Here is a 12,577-nt window from a genome sequence, read left to right as displayed (position 1 = left end):
CCTCAAGGCACGTATTTTATTTTTATTTTTAAAAAAATAACTAAGAGCTTTTAGTTAATTTAAAAATTGTTGAACTTTTAAAAATAACTGCCAAAAAGCACTGCCAATGTTGTAAAGTGCTCGGAAACTTTTATCGATGCTTTTGATAAACATATTATCGAATCATGTGTTACTTCGCGCCAAAAATTTCAGCTTCTGCACATTGTCTTTTGCTGTGTTGATAAAAGTGAATTTATACAACCAATTGAACTCAATATTTTTTTTTGTGTAAGGTATGTTAATGTGCTATTTAAATAAAGTTTAATATGTGCGAATATGTTAAAGTTCTGCTTTGTAGCATCGTAAAAGTGATAACTGCCTTGAGGCACTTTTGGGGCTCCACGGCAAAATTTGTTGCTAGCAGCTATTTCACAACTGCTTGCACTTCTTGTGTAATTTGTGTGTGATTTTTATTTATTGTTGAATTTTTTTAATAGAGATTGAATAATGGCTTTGAGAGCTCGCTATAAATGGTCTGATTTGACGGATGAACAACTGCTGGAGTTGTTCGAATCAGTCCCGTCGGATGTGGACATGTCGAGTATTTCGAGTGACGACGAGGATGAAGACGTGGCAGAGGCACTTAACACTGCATTAGTAGATGTCTCTACTGTATCCTTAATGTGCAGTAATATTGAAAACAATGAAAATACTGTGCAGAGCCATGAGCCTTCCCGAAAAACTCGTAAGAGGCCTCGATCACCATTGCCAGTTATTGAAGGAGCAACACCTGTATCTTTACCGTCTTCTGGTGGTTTTAATGGGCTTGGTAAGCAAATCATTACTTTGATTTGTAATACAACTCATTAATTTATTTATGAATAGGTATCGAATCAATTATAAAGGAACCTAGTAAAGTTATGTGGCGACAGCAATCTATGCAATTGCACATAAACAATGTTGCTTTTCAAGGCGACTCTTCGTTGCCATCCAAAATAACTGATCTGAAAACTCCGTTTCAACTATTTTGTTATTTTTTAAACTCGGACATTATAAGTATAATCGTCAAGGAAACAATGCGCGCAGCCTTAAAGGACAATATTGCCAACAAGTTTAAGATAACAACGGAAGATATTCATCACTATATAGGAATTTTAATTTACATGTCTATATATCGCTACCCTAATTTGAAAAGTTACTGGGGGCAAAATGCATTTGCACCCATACAAACCTGTATGACCCGTAGCAAATTTGAAGCAATTAAGAAATACTTCTCATTGTGTGACGAGAGTAAGCGAATCAAAAAGGGTGAGCCTGGCTACGATCCACTATTTCGCACGCGAAGAGTTATTGACATTTTGAATGAAAGATTTGACTCCGTGCCTAAGCAAGCTCGATTATGCGTTGACGAACAAATGTGCAGCACAAAAATGAAGCACCATTTGCGGCAATACATGCCCAATAAACCACACAAGTGGGGTATTAAAACATTTGTCCTATGTGATTCTTTTGGATATGCCTACCGATTTGAAGTATATAGCGGCGCAGGTGATAATGCGATATTACCTGGTTACCCTGATATCGGTGCGTCAGCCAACATAGTTGTACGCTTGACGAAAACTGTTGAAAGTTTCAAACATCATATAATATATTTTGACAATTTTTACACATCGCTGCCTTCGGGCAAAAGGGATTTATAGTTTGGGAACGGTTCGGGTAAATCGGATACCAAACTGCAAGCTCCCAAACGATAGTGCCATCAAGGAAAAGCCAAGAGGGTTTTCAGTTGAGTACGTGGGTTCCTCATATGTTGTGGATGTTAGTAACGTACTGTGGAAAGACAACAAGGCGGTTCGCTTATTATCGACCTATGTGGGCGTTAAGCCGTTTATAAGTTCAAATACTCAAGGAGGAACACCAAAGGCAGCTCGTTACGACAGAAAGTCGAAGCACAATGTAGAAATTGACTGCCCACAAGTTATACAGGAATATAACGCTCATATGGGAGGCGTGGATCTGATGGATGGGCTTATGGGACGATACCATATAAGAAGTAAAACTCACGATGCTGCAACCCGAATTTTCTACCATTTAGTAGATATGGCAACAACAAACGCCTACATCCTATATAGACGAATCCAAAAGGAAACCATGAGCAGCGAGAAATTCATTGAACTTCCGGATTTCCGCGAATCTATTGCTGCGGGTCTAGTGGGCTACCAGTCAAAAAACTTGCCAGGTCGTCCACTCATGAAGAACAATTTACCTTCACCATCTTCATCTTTGTCTGCGCGATCAAGTCGGTCGCCATCATAGACTTTGCTGTCGCCAATTTCTCGGCATCCATTGCAGTCACAACTCAAACAAGGCCAAAAATCAAATCACCCAATAAAGGACTTGAGGTTTGACCATTTCAATCATTTTCCAGAGTGGTTGGATCGCATTACGGGAAAAAGAAGTTACAAGCACTGCAAAACTTCCCAAACGCAGTGCATTTGCACAAAATGCAACCTGCATTTATGCTGCTCGGCCAACAAAAATTGTTTTGCTGAGTATCATAGCAACAAAAAAATTATTTAATCAAATAAAATAAAACAAAAATTAAAAAAAAAATTCAATTTATTTGGAAACTACTTTTTTACCCTCAAAGCCCCAAGCATGCCTTGAGGCACTTATTTATGTTTTCTCACCTTCCAGGTAAACGAAAGCTTCTATATTTTTTCTGAGTTCATATTTAAGCTCAGCAGCCCCTATTTACTTAAAAAAAAATTATTCGAATTAACTTCTGCTTTTACTTTAGAAAGTAGTCTTAGAGGGTTAAACAATTATACATGGATAAATTTATACATAAGCAGACCGCTCCTCTTGCCGGCGTCACTGGCAGCGCAGCTATGCGGTCTTAGCTTTACTTAACAATTGTTATAGAATTAAGAATCATTGAATAAAAAGAATCCAAAACCAAAAGACATGTTTTTGTCTCACTGAAAATTATTTACAAGAAACATATGTATGTATGTACATATGTATAAAGGAAAGTGATTGGAGATATCACAATACGCACCGACGGACGGACATGGCTATATCGACTCAGCTTCTCATGCTGATCAAGAATGCATGTAAATTCTTTATGGGGTCGGAAACGTCTGGTTCTGTGCTTTACAAACGTCTGACCAACTTTATAATACCATTTGCAAGGGTATAAAAATGCATTTACGTATTTTTACAAAATTCTTGGAATCCCTGATTTAAATAGGACAACAAATTTTGGAGCCACTGCGTCTGTTGAGTGCTTTGCGACTTTGACAGACTGTAATATTAAAACTGCGACTGATTTTTAAAGATGTTAATCATTGGTCAATGCCATATTTTTATTAAATAAAATAATTTTTCGAGTTTTTCCGTCCAAATTTTATTATGCATGTGATCGAAAGTATTTTTGAACTTTCATTTTGTTAGTTATCTAAGGTAATGCATAAGTTACGAGTCAAGTTAAAATTTCAATCATTACAATTGTAATTAAACTACTAATATTTATCCGATAGTTCAGTAGGCATTATCAATTTTTTTTGGGATGTGGCTGGCTATATATGTATGTATGTATGTATATTTAAGCCATTAGATGCACTTTTTTCTTATAAATATTAATTTTATTTGTTTAAAAAGCTGATGCATAATTAAATCATTCTATGATGAATAATCGCAAACACATTTTAGTTGAAAACTTGATTAGAACCGATGATTTGCAATTGGCGAACGAGATCTAAAGCGGCTCCCTCCCTGTCCACCACTGCGGCCATAGCTAGAACTGGAACTATTGCCATGGCGACTGGCGTCCCTTCCTCCACCGTAAATTTCGCGACGACTGAAGCCACTACTTCCACCGTCTCTTCCACTATAGCCTCCGCCAGACCGACTGGATATGTAACCACGCTCACCATGACGACCATTTGAAGCACTTGATCCTCGCTGTTGTCTAAATCCATTGTTGCTGTTGCTTATACTGTGTCTGGCAAAATCACGCCTACCACGGTCACCAGGTCCACCACGGCGTCCTTGGCGCGGTCGGCCTTTTGATATTTCGACACGCAACTGAGAACCCAAAAGTTCTGAACCGTTCAAAATATCGCAAGCTTTTTCGGCATCATCCCGATGCTCAAATTCAACAAAAGCAAAGCCAGGCGGATTAAATGCAATCCATACAGAATTTAGTTTTCCATACTTTGTGAATTCACCTTCAAGATCATCTTTTTTTACTTTGTCAGTTAAATTTCCAACATATACCCTCGTACCACGCTGATCACTCATATTTTATAATCTGCGGTAAAAGTTTATATTAATCAATAAATTTAAACAAGACTTCTTGTGTGTACCCCAAATTGTTTGTCAGTGTGACCGTATTTCACAATGCAAGAACACAATTTCTATGTAATTGTTTTGTAAAAGTGACATAATTAAAAAAAGTCCTAACATTCGATTCTCACTGACGACCATTCACCATTCCATGGGTGCAAATTATATCATACAGTTCACCATAAAAAGTCCGATTCCCACAAGATCCATCTTCAGGGAACGATTGGGAAAAGCGGTGGAAGTGAAATACCGATACCAGATGGCTCCATACACCATCTCTTACCGTCTGATATAACAACTGCCATAGGCAAACTATAGCAAACATATGTAAAACGTTTTTCAATAGGTGCGCTTCAACTTTTTTTAAATGGGGAGGCCGAACGACGCAATAATTTTTATTTTTCGCTTCTCATTTGTAAACTTCATTAGTATACATTTCATCATGGAACGCTACATACTTGAAAAACGATTGCAAATCGTGCAAATTAATTATGAAAATAATCGTTTTGTTGCTGCTACTTTAAGAGCATTACGGTCATTTTACTGTACATTTAACGATCCATCCCGTTCGACAATCGACCGTCTAGTGAGAAAATTTGAACTTACGTTTTCGTTACAGTATTAACCCGGTATTCCAGCGATTAGAAACATCAACAAGTTTACCATTAACCAATTAGCTATTAATTTAATCATGTGCTGCTTATACGTTTATATGCTGCGCTTGCCGCCAAGAATCAAAGTGAAGAGCGATGGAGAAAGCGATACCCAAAGCTCGAACGTGAAAAGCTCATTCCGTGGCTTGAGCCGCGTGGCTTTCTGTCTGTTCATCGCCGGCCACCGAAAGCTCCCTTGGCACGGGTCTCCACATCCCTCCAATATTTTTCAGCTTCAGCTTCAATCCTTCGTCCTGAGCGCAGGCTTCATTTTCCGGTGCTTGGGACGTTTGTCTGGGTGTGCTCGGGCCCTGAACACTATCGGTTGTCGTTGCAGCTTCATGGGTACCTGTAACTGGAATTTTTTTTAAATGACTCACATCCCTGGTTAGCGTTTTCCCTCCTCCTTGCACTTGGACTATATTCCCTTTTCTGTTGACTACCACGTACTCGGTTGTATCAAACGTGGGTGTCAGCTTATGTGGGCACAAGACATTCTTCAGCACAATTTTGTCTCCGGGTTGGATATCCGATGCTTTGGCGCCTCTTCCCTTGTCTGCTTTCTCTTTTCCCTTCTGTTTGTTCCAGCAATCCAGGTCTCTTTCCGAGGATTCACCGACATCACCCACAACGTCTCGAACATCCGGTATCTTGTCTCTAATGATCCGGTTAAACATCAATTCCGAAGGAGCTGCTCCTGTGGTTCCATGTGGTGTTATGTTCTACATCATGACAAAGTTTTGGATCTCTCTTTTATAATCTTTCCCTTTCGACCACGCAATTTTAAGGCGTTTCACCAAAGACTTGTTCATTTTTTTAACTTCGCCATTCGCCTGTGGCCAATATGGTGGTGTCGTTATTTGAGTAATACCGTTGGTCCGACAAAAATCTTGAAGTTCGAGACTTACGAATTGCCGACCATTATCGGTTCTCAGCGTTCGTGGTATTCCCAAACGAGAAAATATCTCCTCCATTTGCTCGATCAGCACCTTCGACGAAATGGTTTTTATAAACTTCAATTCCATGTATCTGGAAAAATAGTCGATCAACACCAGTACATAGTCGTTGCTCAATAAAGGTCCTAGTAAGTCAGATGTGACACATTGCCAAGGGCCTGCTGGAAACGCATGCCGATCCATATGCGCTGGTTTACTTGCTAGCGATACGGAGATGCAGTCTCTACAGGCCTTAACAAATCCTTCTGCTTCCCGGTGGATCCTTGGCCACCACACCTTTGAACGTAATCTTCGTTTCATAGCCGATTCACCCGGATGGCCCTCGTGAGCCAGTTCGAGCACTTGCGATCGTAGTATTGTTGGTATAACTATTTTCGTTCCGCGTAAGAGTACATTTCCAACTGTTGATAACTCCCATCGGAACGGATAATATGGACTGGATGAGTTCGCCTCCCATGAGTTGGTGCTAAGATAGGTCATTGCATCAATTATTTCTTCGTCCTGCATACTTTTTTCCATGATTTCCGACATGGTTAGAGACTTTGGTACTCCTTTGGCTACAATTTGAAAGATATTCTGCTCATCCTGCCAGTCGAAAGCTACTGCTTCTGTAAGCTGACAAAGACGCGACACGGAATCTGCGATGTTTTCCTTTCCTGCTTTATAGATGACTCGGAATCGGTAGGACTGTAGGCGTAGTAACCAACGTTCGATACGTCCCGGTGGTTTCGAAGTTGGTTTGAAGATGGACTCCAATAGCTTATGATCCGTTATCAAATCGAATTCCAGTCCAGCTAGGTAGTAGTAAAACTTCTCCACTGCCCATACCAGTGCCAAGCTTTCTTTCTCCGTTTGCGAATATCTCTTCTCAACATCAGTTAGGCTTTTACTGGCGAACGATACGATATGATGGTCGTTGTGATCATCAACCTGTACATGAACAGCTCCCAGAGCCACTGGACTTGCATTGGCTATAAGACATGTACGGAGATTTTTATTGAAGTATGACAGCTTTGTCACCTCGACGACTTGTTTCTTTAACGTATCAAAGGCTTGCTGTTCTTTGTTGGTCCAATCAAATTTGGTATTCGCCTTTATTAATCTTCTCAGTGGCTCCGTCGTGTTGGCGAGATCGGGTATAAATTTCCCCACGTATGTTACGAGGCCCATGAAACTCCTTGTCTCCTCCTTAGTTTTCGGAGCACGGAAGTCTGTGATCACTTTAACTTTCTCCGGATCCGCTTCGATACCATGGTCCGATAGAATATGGCCAAGAAACTTGAGTTTTGTTGTTTTGTACACACATTTTTGCTTATTCAAAACAACGTTGTGGGTATCAAAGACTTTTAGAACCGCAGTTAGCGCCTTGTCGTGTTCTTCTTCGTTTTTGCCGAAGACGATAACATCGGCAATATAGTTCAGAGCATTGGGGCAGCCTGCTAACAACCTCCAGCCGCCTCTGGAAAATTTCTGGAGCTGAGTTAACTCAGAAAAAGCAGTCTTTTATATCGAAATAGTGCCTTGTGTGTAATAAATGTGGTAATCTGCCGACTTGACTCATCGAGAATTTTTTAAATCTAGTCTGGAAAAACATTTCGCCTCTCGTAGTTCGGTCATGAACATGTCGAATGTTGGCAGTGGGTAGTTTTCCCTCGACATGGCCAAATTCGCCCTTCGCATATCCAGACATATCCGCTTTCTTTATACGCAATTACAACTGGTGAAATCCATGAACTCGGTCCATGGACTGGCTCTATTATGTCCTGCTGCACAGCCTGGCATATCCTTTCTGCAATTTGTTCTTCTAACGCAGCCGGAAATCTCCGCATTGGCTGCTGCACTGGTCTTATATTGTGGTCTAAGGCCAATCTCACAGGTGAAGCTTTCCATTTCGGACAATGTGCGCACGAATCCATTCAATTTACGCCTAAACCAAATTTTAGGACGTTGAGTTGTACGGCTGTGTCCCGTCCTAGTAACGATTGTCTACCATCTAGTCTTTCCTGAATTCTTATCGGAGCTTCAAAAACGTTAGTCACCCTCAGCACGTCATCCGAAGCATAAGCTCGAAACTGGGTAGACGAGTTGTTACGAACATTGAACACTGTCGCATGTACACTATTCAGATGCAGGCAATCGCCAAGGCTTATCAGGTTGTACCGTGATCCGGAGTCAATTATCATTTGCAGCTGGGATCCCCCAACAAGACATGATACGGTTTCTTCTCCTTCTGGTTCACCAGTTATTTTAAAACAGTTCGACCAACTGTTGTCGCTGTGACACTTAGTCTCCTCCTCATCAATGGCGCGCACCTGGAACTGTGAGGTTCGTGGTCGCTTGCGTTGATTATCATATGGTGTTCCAAAACGTCTCTTCAATGCGGTTTTACACATCCGAGCATAATGTCCGAACCGGGAACATTTATTACATTTTGAGTTTCTTGCCGGGCATGCCATACTGCGTTCATCATGGTCTGCTGCTCCACACCGGCCACACACATCATTCGTCCTGTCATTTCTTTTTGTTTGGACCGCAATTTTCTTCACAATATCGGCATCCGACGGAATCACCATTGCCTCTGATTGCTGATTCACTTGCTCTTCAACTGTGCAAGTATTTATTATCTCCTCCAGCTTGAGCTCCGCTTCTAATAGCTTTTTTTTCAACGCAGTCTTAGCCCAGGCATCAATTATTTTATCAGCGATGCAGATTTCCTCTATTTCGGTCTTGGTGGCTCCAAAAGAGCATTTACTGGCTTGTTGTCTTAGCCGCAGCAAGAACTCGGCGAAGCACTCACCTTGGCGGGGCACCATGCTGCGAAACATGTGCCTTTCGAATACGGTGTTACGTTGCGGTGAAAAATATTCATTTAATTTATCCACCAAAGGAGTAAATACATAATTTTCCTTTGTCGCATCGTATGCCACTAACGCGCCTGGAAGACTGTACACCACCTCTTGTAGCTGTGGTCCGCCGAGATGCAATAATTTGTTTCGCTTTTTAATTACCGATGAAATTTCTTCTGTGTCCACATAGATATTGAACGACCGAAGCCATTTCTCCCACTCGTTGCGCCACAACGATTTTTCTATGTTGGCGCACAGAAATGGTTTAATGCTGTGTACAACTTCTGGCATTTTCCAGATATTTTTCAGCTTGCACGGGCGTTAGTTCTGCCTTGTACAACTTCTGGCATTTTCCAGATATTTTTCAGCTTGCACGGGCGTTAGTTCTGCCTTGCTCAGTTGTTTGCTTTTTTTTTCTTCTTTTGGCTTGTCTTAGAGTCGCCTTTGCACTCTCTCGACGCGGCCTCTGTCAAATGCAGATAATTAATTTATTTTCTGTTTCCATCGCCATTGTATACTTACATGTACGCACTTATATGTATGTATATTGAACTCAGCAGAAGAAAAAAAAGAGATAGAGAGAGAGAGCGAAAAAGAATAAGAATTGGGCTCCTTTAGTTGTATTAGTATAACCGCCTCAAGCCGAATATAAAATGTTTTTAATTGCTGCTAACTCTCGAGGTCAATGATGTTGTGGTTTCAAGTGAAATTCATTTCCCATTTAATATTTAAGTATGTATTTACATATGTACATATGTATATTTTTTTCCAAATTTGTTTCTTATGGCCGCGTCTGGCACGCGTCCCTTCGTGTATAACCTCACTTCTCTTTTCTCTTTTTTTTTTCTTTTTTTTTTTAGGCCGCGTTTTCCTTCTTCTCCTTCGTCGCCAATGTATTAACCCGGTATTCCAGCGATTAGAAACATCAACAAGTTTACCATTAACCAATTAGCTATTAATTTATTCATGTGCTGCTTATACGTTTATATGCTGCGCTTGCCGCCAAGAATCAAAGTGAAGAGCGATGGAGAAAGCGATACCCAAAGCTCGAACGTGAAAAGCTCATTCCGTGGCTTGAGCCGCGTGGCTTTCTGTCTGTTGATCGCCGGCCACCGAAAGCTCCCTTGGCACGGGTCTCCACAGTTACATAATGTTCCGGTGCTAGTGAGAGCAAGAAGTGCACAAAGTGTTTCAGCAGGACGGGGTCACAAGCCACACAGCACACGTTACAATTGGTTTGTTGACAAAAAAAGTTCGATGAGCGCGTTATTTCCAGAAATGGAACTGTCGAATGGCCGACGCGCTCGTGTGATTTGACGCCTCTAGACTATTTTCTTTGGGGTTATGTGAAGTCATTGGTCTTCAGTAACAAGACGAAGACGTTTGGTGAGCTCAGAGCCAATATTGAACGCGAAATTGCTGGAATTTCGGCCGATTTATGCAAAGGAGTGGTCGAAAATTGGGTTCAATGTTTGGACTTCGTAAAACGTGCACGCGGTGGTCATGCAAAAGAAATCGAAATTCATACTTAAATGTTTATGTTCAAAATCGATAATAAAAACAAAATTAGTTACAAAAGTCAAACCGTTTGTGTTTAAAAAACACTTTATATATTAAGGAGCCGTTTTATGTTTAAGAGTTCGATTTGGACAGTTGCAAAATTTATTTAACTTTCCTTTCCTTTCTCTCTGTTAGTTTTTTTTGCCATTCAATACTTACATAATCGCTGTGAATTGCACATTTTATTCGACATTTTATTTGACATATTTTCAGTTCTGAGCTCGGGATATATCGATAAAAAGGCAATCGAACCGCCTGAGATAGGAACTTAAGAATGTAGATATGGATGTTAAAATTTCGGCCCAGCAAAGCCTAATGCAGCATCCCCCAAAGAAATGGTGGATGGTCGCCAGTGGAAATCGGGCTTTACATCGGTAATGGCACCACTCAAGAACTGTCGATTAAGATGATTTAGCGCAACCAAATTAATAGTTGTTGGATTAAAAGAGCTGGAAACCAGTGTTGCCAAATCATCTACTTTGTAGCTAGATTTGGTCACTTCTTAAGGCCGATTGCTACAAAGTTTTAAAACAACATTTTCAAAAATTTCAATTAGCTGAAATGAAAGTGAACAAATATGGGAGTTGGTTCCTTTTTTGGTTAGTTTCGATACTTTTTTTGAGAGAAATTTTCCAGCACCATTGGGCAATGTGTATTGGATCGATATCTTTATCGATTGCGATCACTCAAAAAGTTAATATGTTTTTGCAAGCGTCAGCAAAGCGTCGAGGATTTGGACGCCGATATTAGCGATGCCAAGTTTAGTTTGATTATTGATGAATCAACTGACATCGCGATGACAAAATTACTTGGTGAGTAAATTTTTATTTCTATAACTTTATTTATTTTTTTTAATTTTATGTAAAATTCATGTTTTATCGTTCTTTTTTAGAATTTCAGATAATTTTAAAGTTAATTTTTTTTTGTTAAATAAAATTAACTTATTTGCTGACAAAAATGTATTGCGAGCCAAGAAAGAAAGTATTATAAAACTTCTAACTTTTTTAAGGTGTAAGACGTAGACAATTTAAATAGGCAATGTGATAATTTGCAATATAATACCTGGCAAAATGTTAAAAATACGGACAAGTTCTGGGCCGAAGTTTATAATTATGAAGACTCGACCTTTAAGGAGTTAGCTTGCCCGCAATAAAAATTTTCTCTCTTCCCTGATCTAACGCTGAAGTAGAGCGCCTCTTCAGTCAGGTGAAGAGCTTTTTTTTTGTATAGCTCTTGAGTTTTTTATTAATATTTATTGTTTTCTCTCAATTTTTAATTGGGCTTAGTTTGTTTACGCTTTCGCTGGTGTTGTTTGCTTGACACCCTTGTGTTTTATTTCCATAATTCTCCAAATTAAATAGTTTAAACAGTTTTTTCTGTTTCGTGATTAGTGTTTGGTGCATTTAATTTTTTTTTCTTTTTATTTTTCTCTCTCGTCATTGCTTCTGCAGTTGCTCCCCTCATCGCCCCCATCATACCATCAGTGCTAGTGGGTTTGTTGTTCTCTCTGCTTTGTGCTTGTGCTCAGCTTCTCTCCCGCGGAATCACTTTTGTAAGGCTGCCTCTCAAAGCTCGGCTTATAACTGTTCTTGCACTCTCTCTGCGCTGTGCACTCTAGCTGTCTCTTTGTTTTATTTGTAATTATTAATTTTTTTAGTGATAATTATCTTTGTGCTGTGTATTTATATTTTTCTATATATTCTTATATATATAAATTCATTTATTTTTTTTGCCTTCTGTTTCTTTTGGCCTTTTAATGGCTTGTTGTCTACCTACTTGCAAGCATTCTGATCGTTTTGATGATCAGTATAGAGCAATATCTTGTTGGCTTTGCGATAATCTTATTCACATAAAATGTGCTGGCCTCAATGGCCGCGACTACGACAAATTTTCTGGTTTGTCTGTGTCTAAGCCTGAGCTTGGCTTAATGCGCTGGACTTGCCCATCTTGTGCCAGCCAGCAGCTTGATTTTAGCCGTATGTATAGGGATATTCGTTTAAAGTTTCTTTCTTTAAACAAACTGGCCAAACAGCTGTCTAACGAGTGTGACTCTAGGGGACATTTATTGTCGCAATTCAAGTTTGTTCCACCTTCTGAGAAGATGCCCAAGAAATGTACCCTTGAGTTGCCTCGTAAGCAGTCGCCAGCACTCTCTATTGCATCTTCTCCCATTTTACTTTCGCCTACACCATCTTCTTGTCCCTCTTCATGCTCTTCTTTTCAGATTGAAGTA

The 12,577-nt window shown here is 39.9% G+C and overlaps 2 protein-coding genes across 2 annotated transcripts; one reads left to right on the top strand and one right to left on the bottom strand.

Annotated features, from left to right (window-relative positions):
- Positions 1 to 480: 480 nt before the first annotated feature.
- On the top strand, positions 481 to 1,679 carry LOC124461440 (piggyBac transposable element-derived protein 4-like). The gene is made up of 2 exons (XM_047012958.1): positions 481 to 808; positions 865 to 1,679. Exons 1-2 carry the CDS (start codon positions 487 to 489, stop codon positions 1,677 to 1,679), a joined length of 1,137 nt encoding a protein of 378 aa, XP_046868914.1. The 5' UTR covers positions 481 to 486.
- A 1,631-nt stretch (positions 1,680 to 3,310) lies between these two features.
- Positions 3,311 to 4,378, bottom strand: LOC6649975 (RNA-binding protein Rsf1). The gene is made up of 2 exons (XM_023179864.2): positions 4,350 to 4,378; positions 3,311 to 4,294 (listed from the first exon to the last, which is right to left on the bottom strand). The coding sequence occupies exon 2, from the start codon at positions 4,282 to 4,284 to the stop codon at positions 3,706 to 3,708; it is 579 nt and encodes a 192-aa protein (XP_023035632.1). The 5' UTR covers positions 4,285 to 4,294; positions 4,350 to 4,378; the 3' UTR covers positions 3,311 to 3,705.
- Between the last annotated feature and the right edge of the window lie 8,199 nt (positions 4,379 to 12,577).

This window comes from Drosophila willistoni, unplaced genomic scaffold (assembly GCF_018902025.1).
Source record: "Drosophila willistoni isolate 14030-0811.24 unplaced genomic scaffold, UCI_dwil_1.1 Seg485, whole genome shotgun sequence".
NCBI classification, from domain to species: Eukaryota; Metazoa; Arthropoda; class Insecta; order Diptera; family Drosophilidae; genus Drosophila; species Drosophila willistoni.
The sequence above is the reverse complement of the archived record's forward strand: the minus strand, read 5'-3'. Positions and strand labels throughout refer to the sequence as shown.

Bases quoted from the DNA above. Each gene is read 5' to 3' on its own strand.
- LOC6649975 (XM_023179864.2), bottom strand. From the start codon at position 4,284: ATGAGTGATCAGCGTGGTACGAGGGTATATGTTGGAAATTTAACTGAC.
- LOC124461440 (XM_047012958.1), top strand. From the start codon at position 487: ATGGCTTTGAGAGCTCGCTATAAATGGTCTGATTTGACGGATGAACAA. The intron at 809-864 runs GTAAGCAAATCA...ATTTATGAATAG, and splicing joins TGGTGGTTTTAATGGGCTTG to GTATCGAATCAATTATAAAG.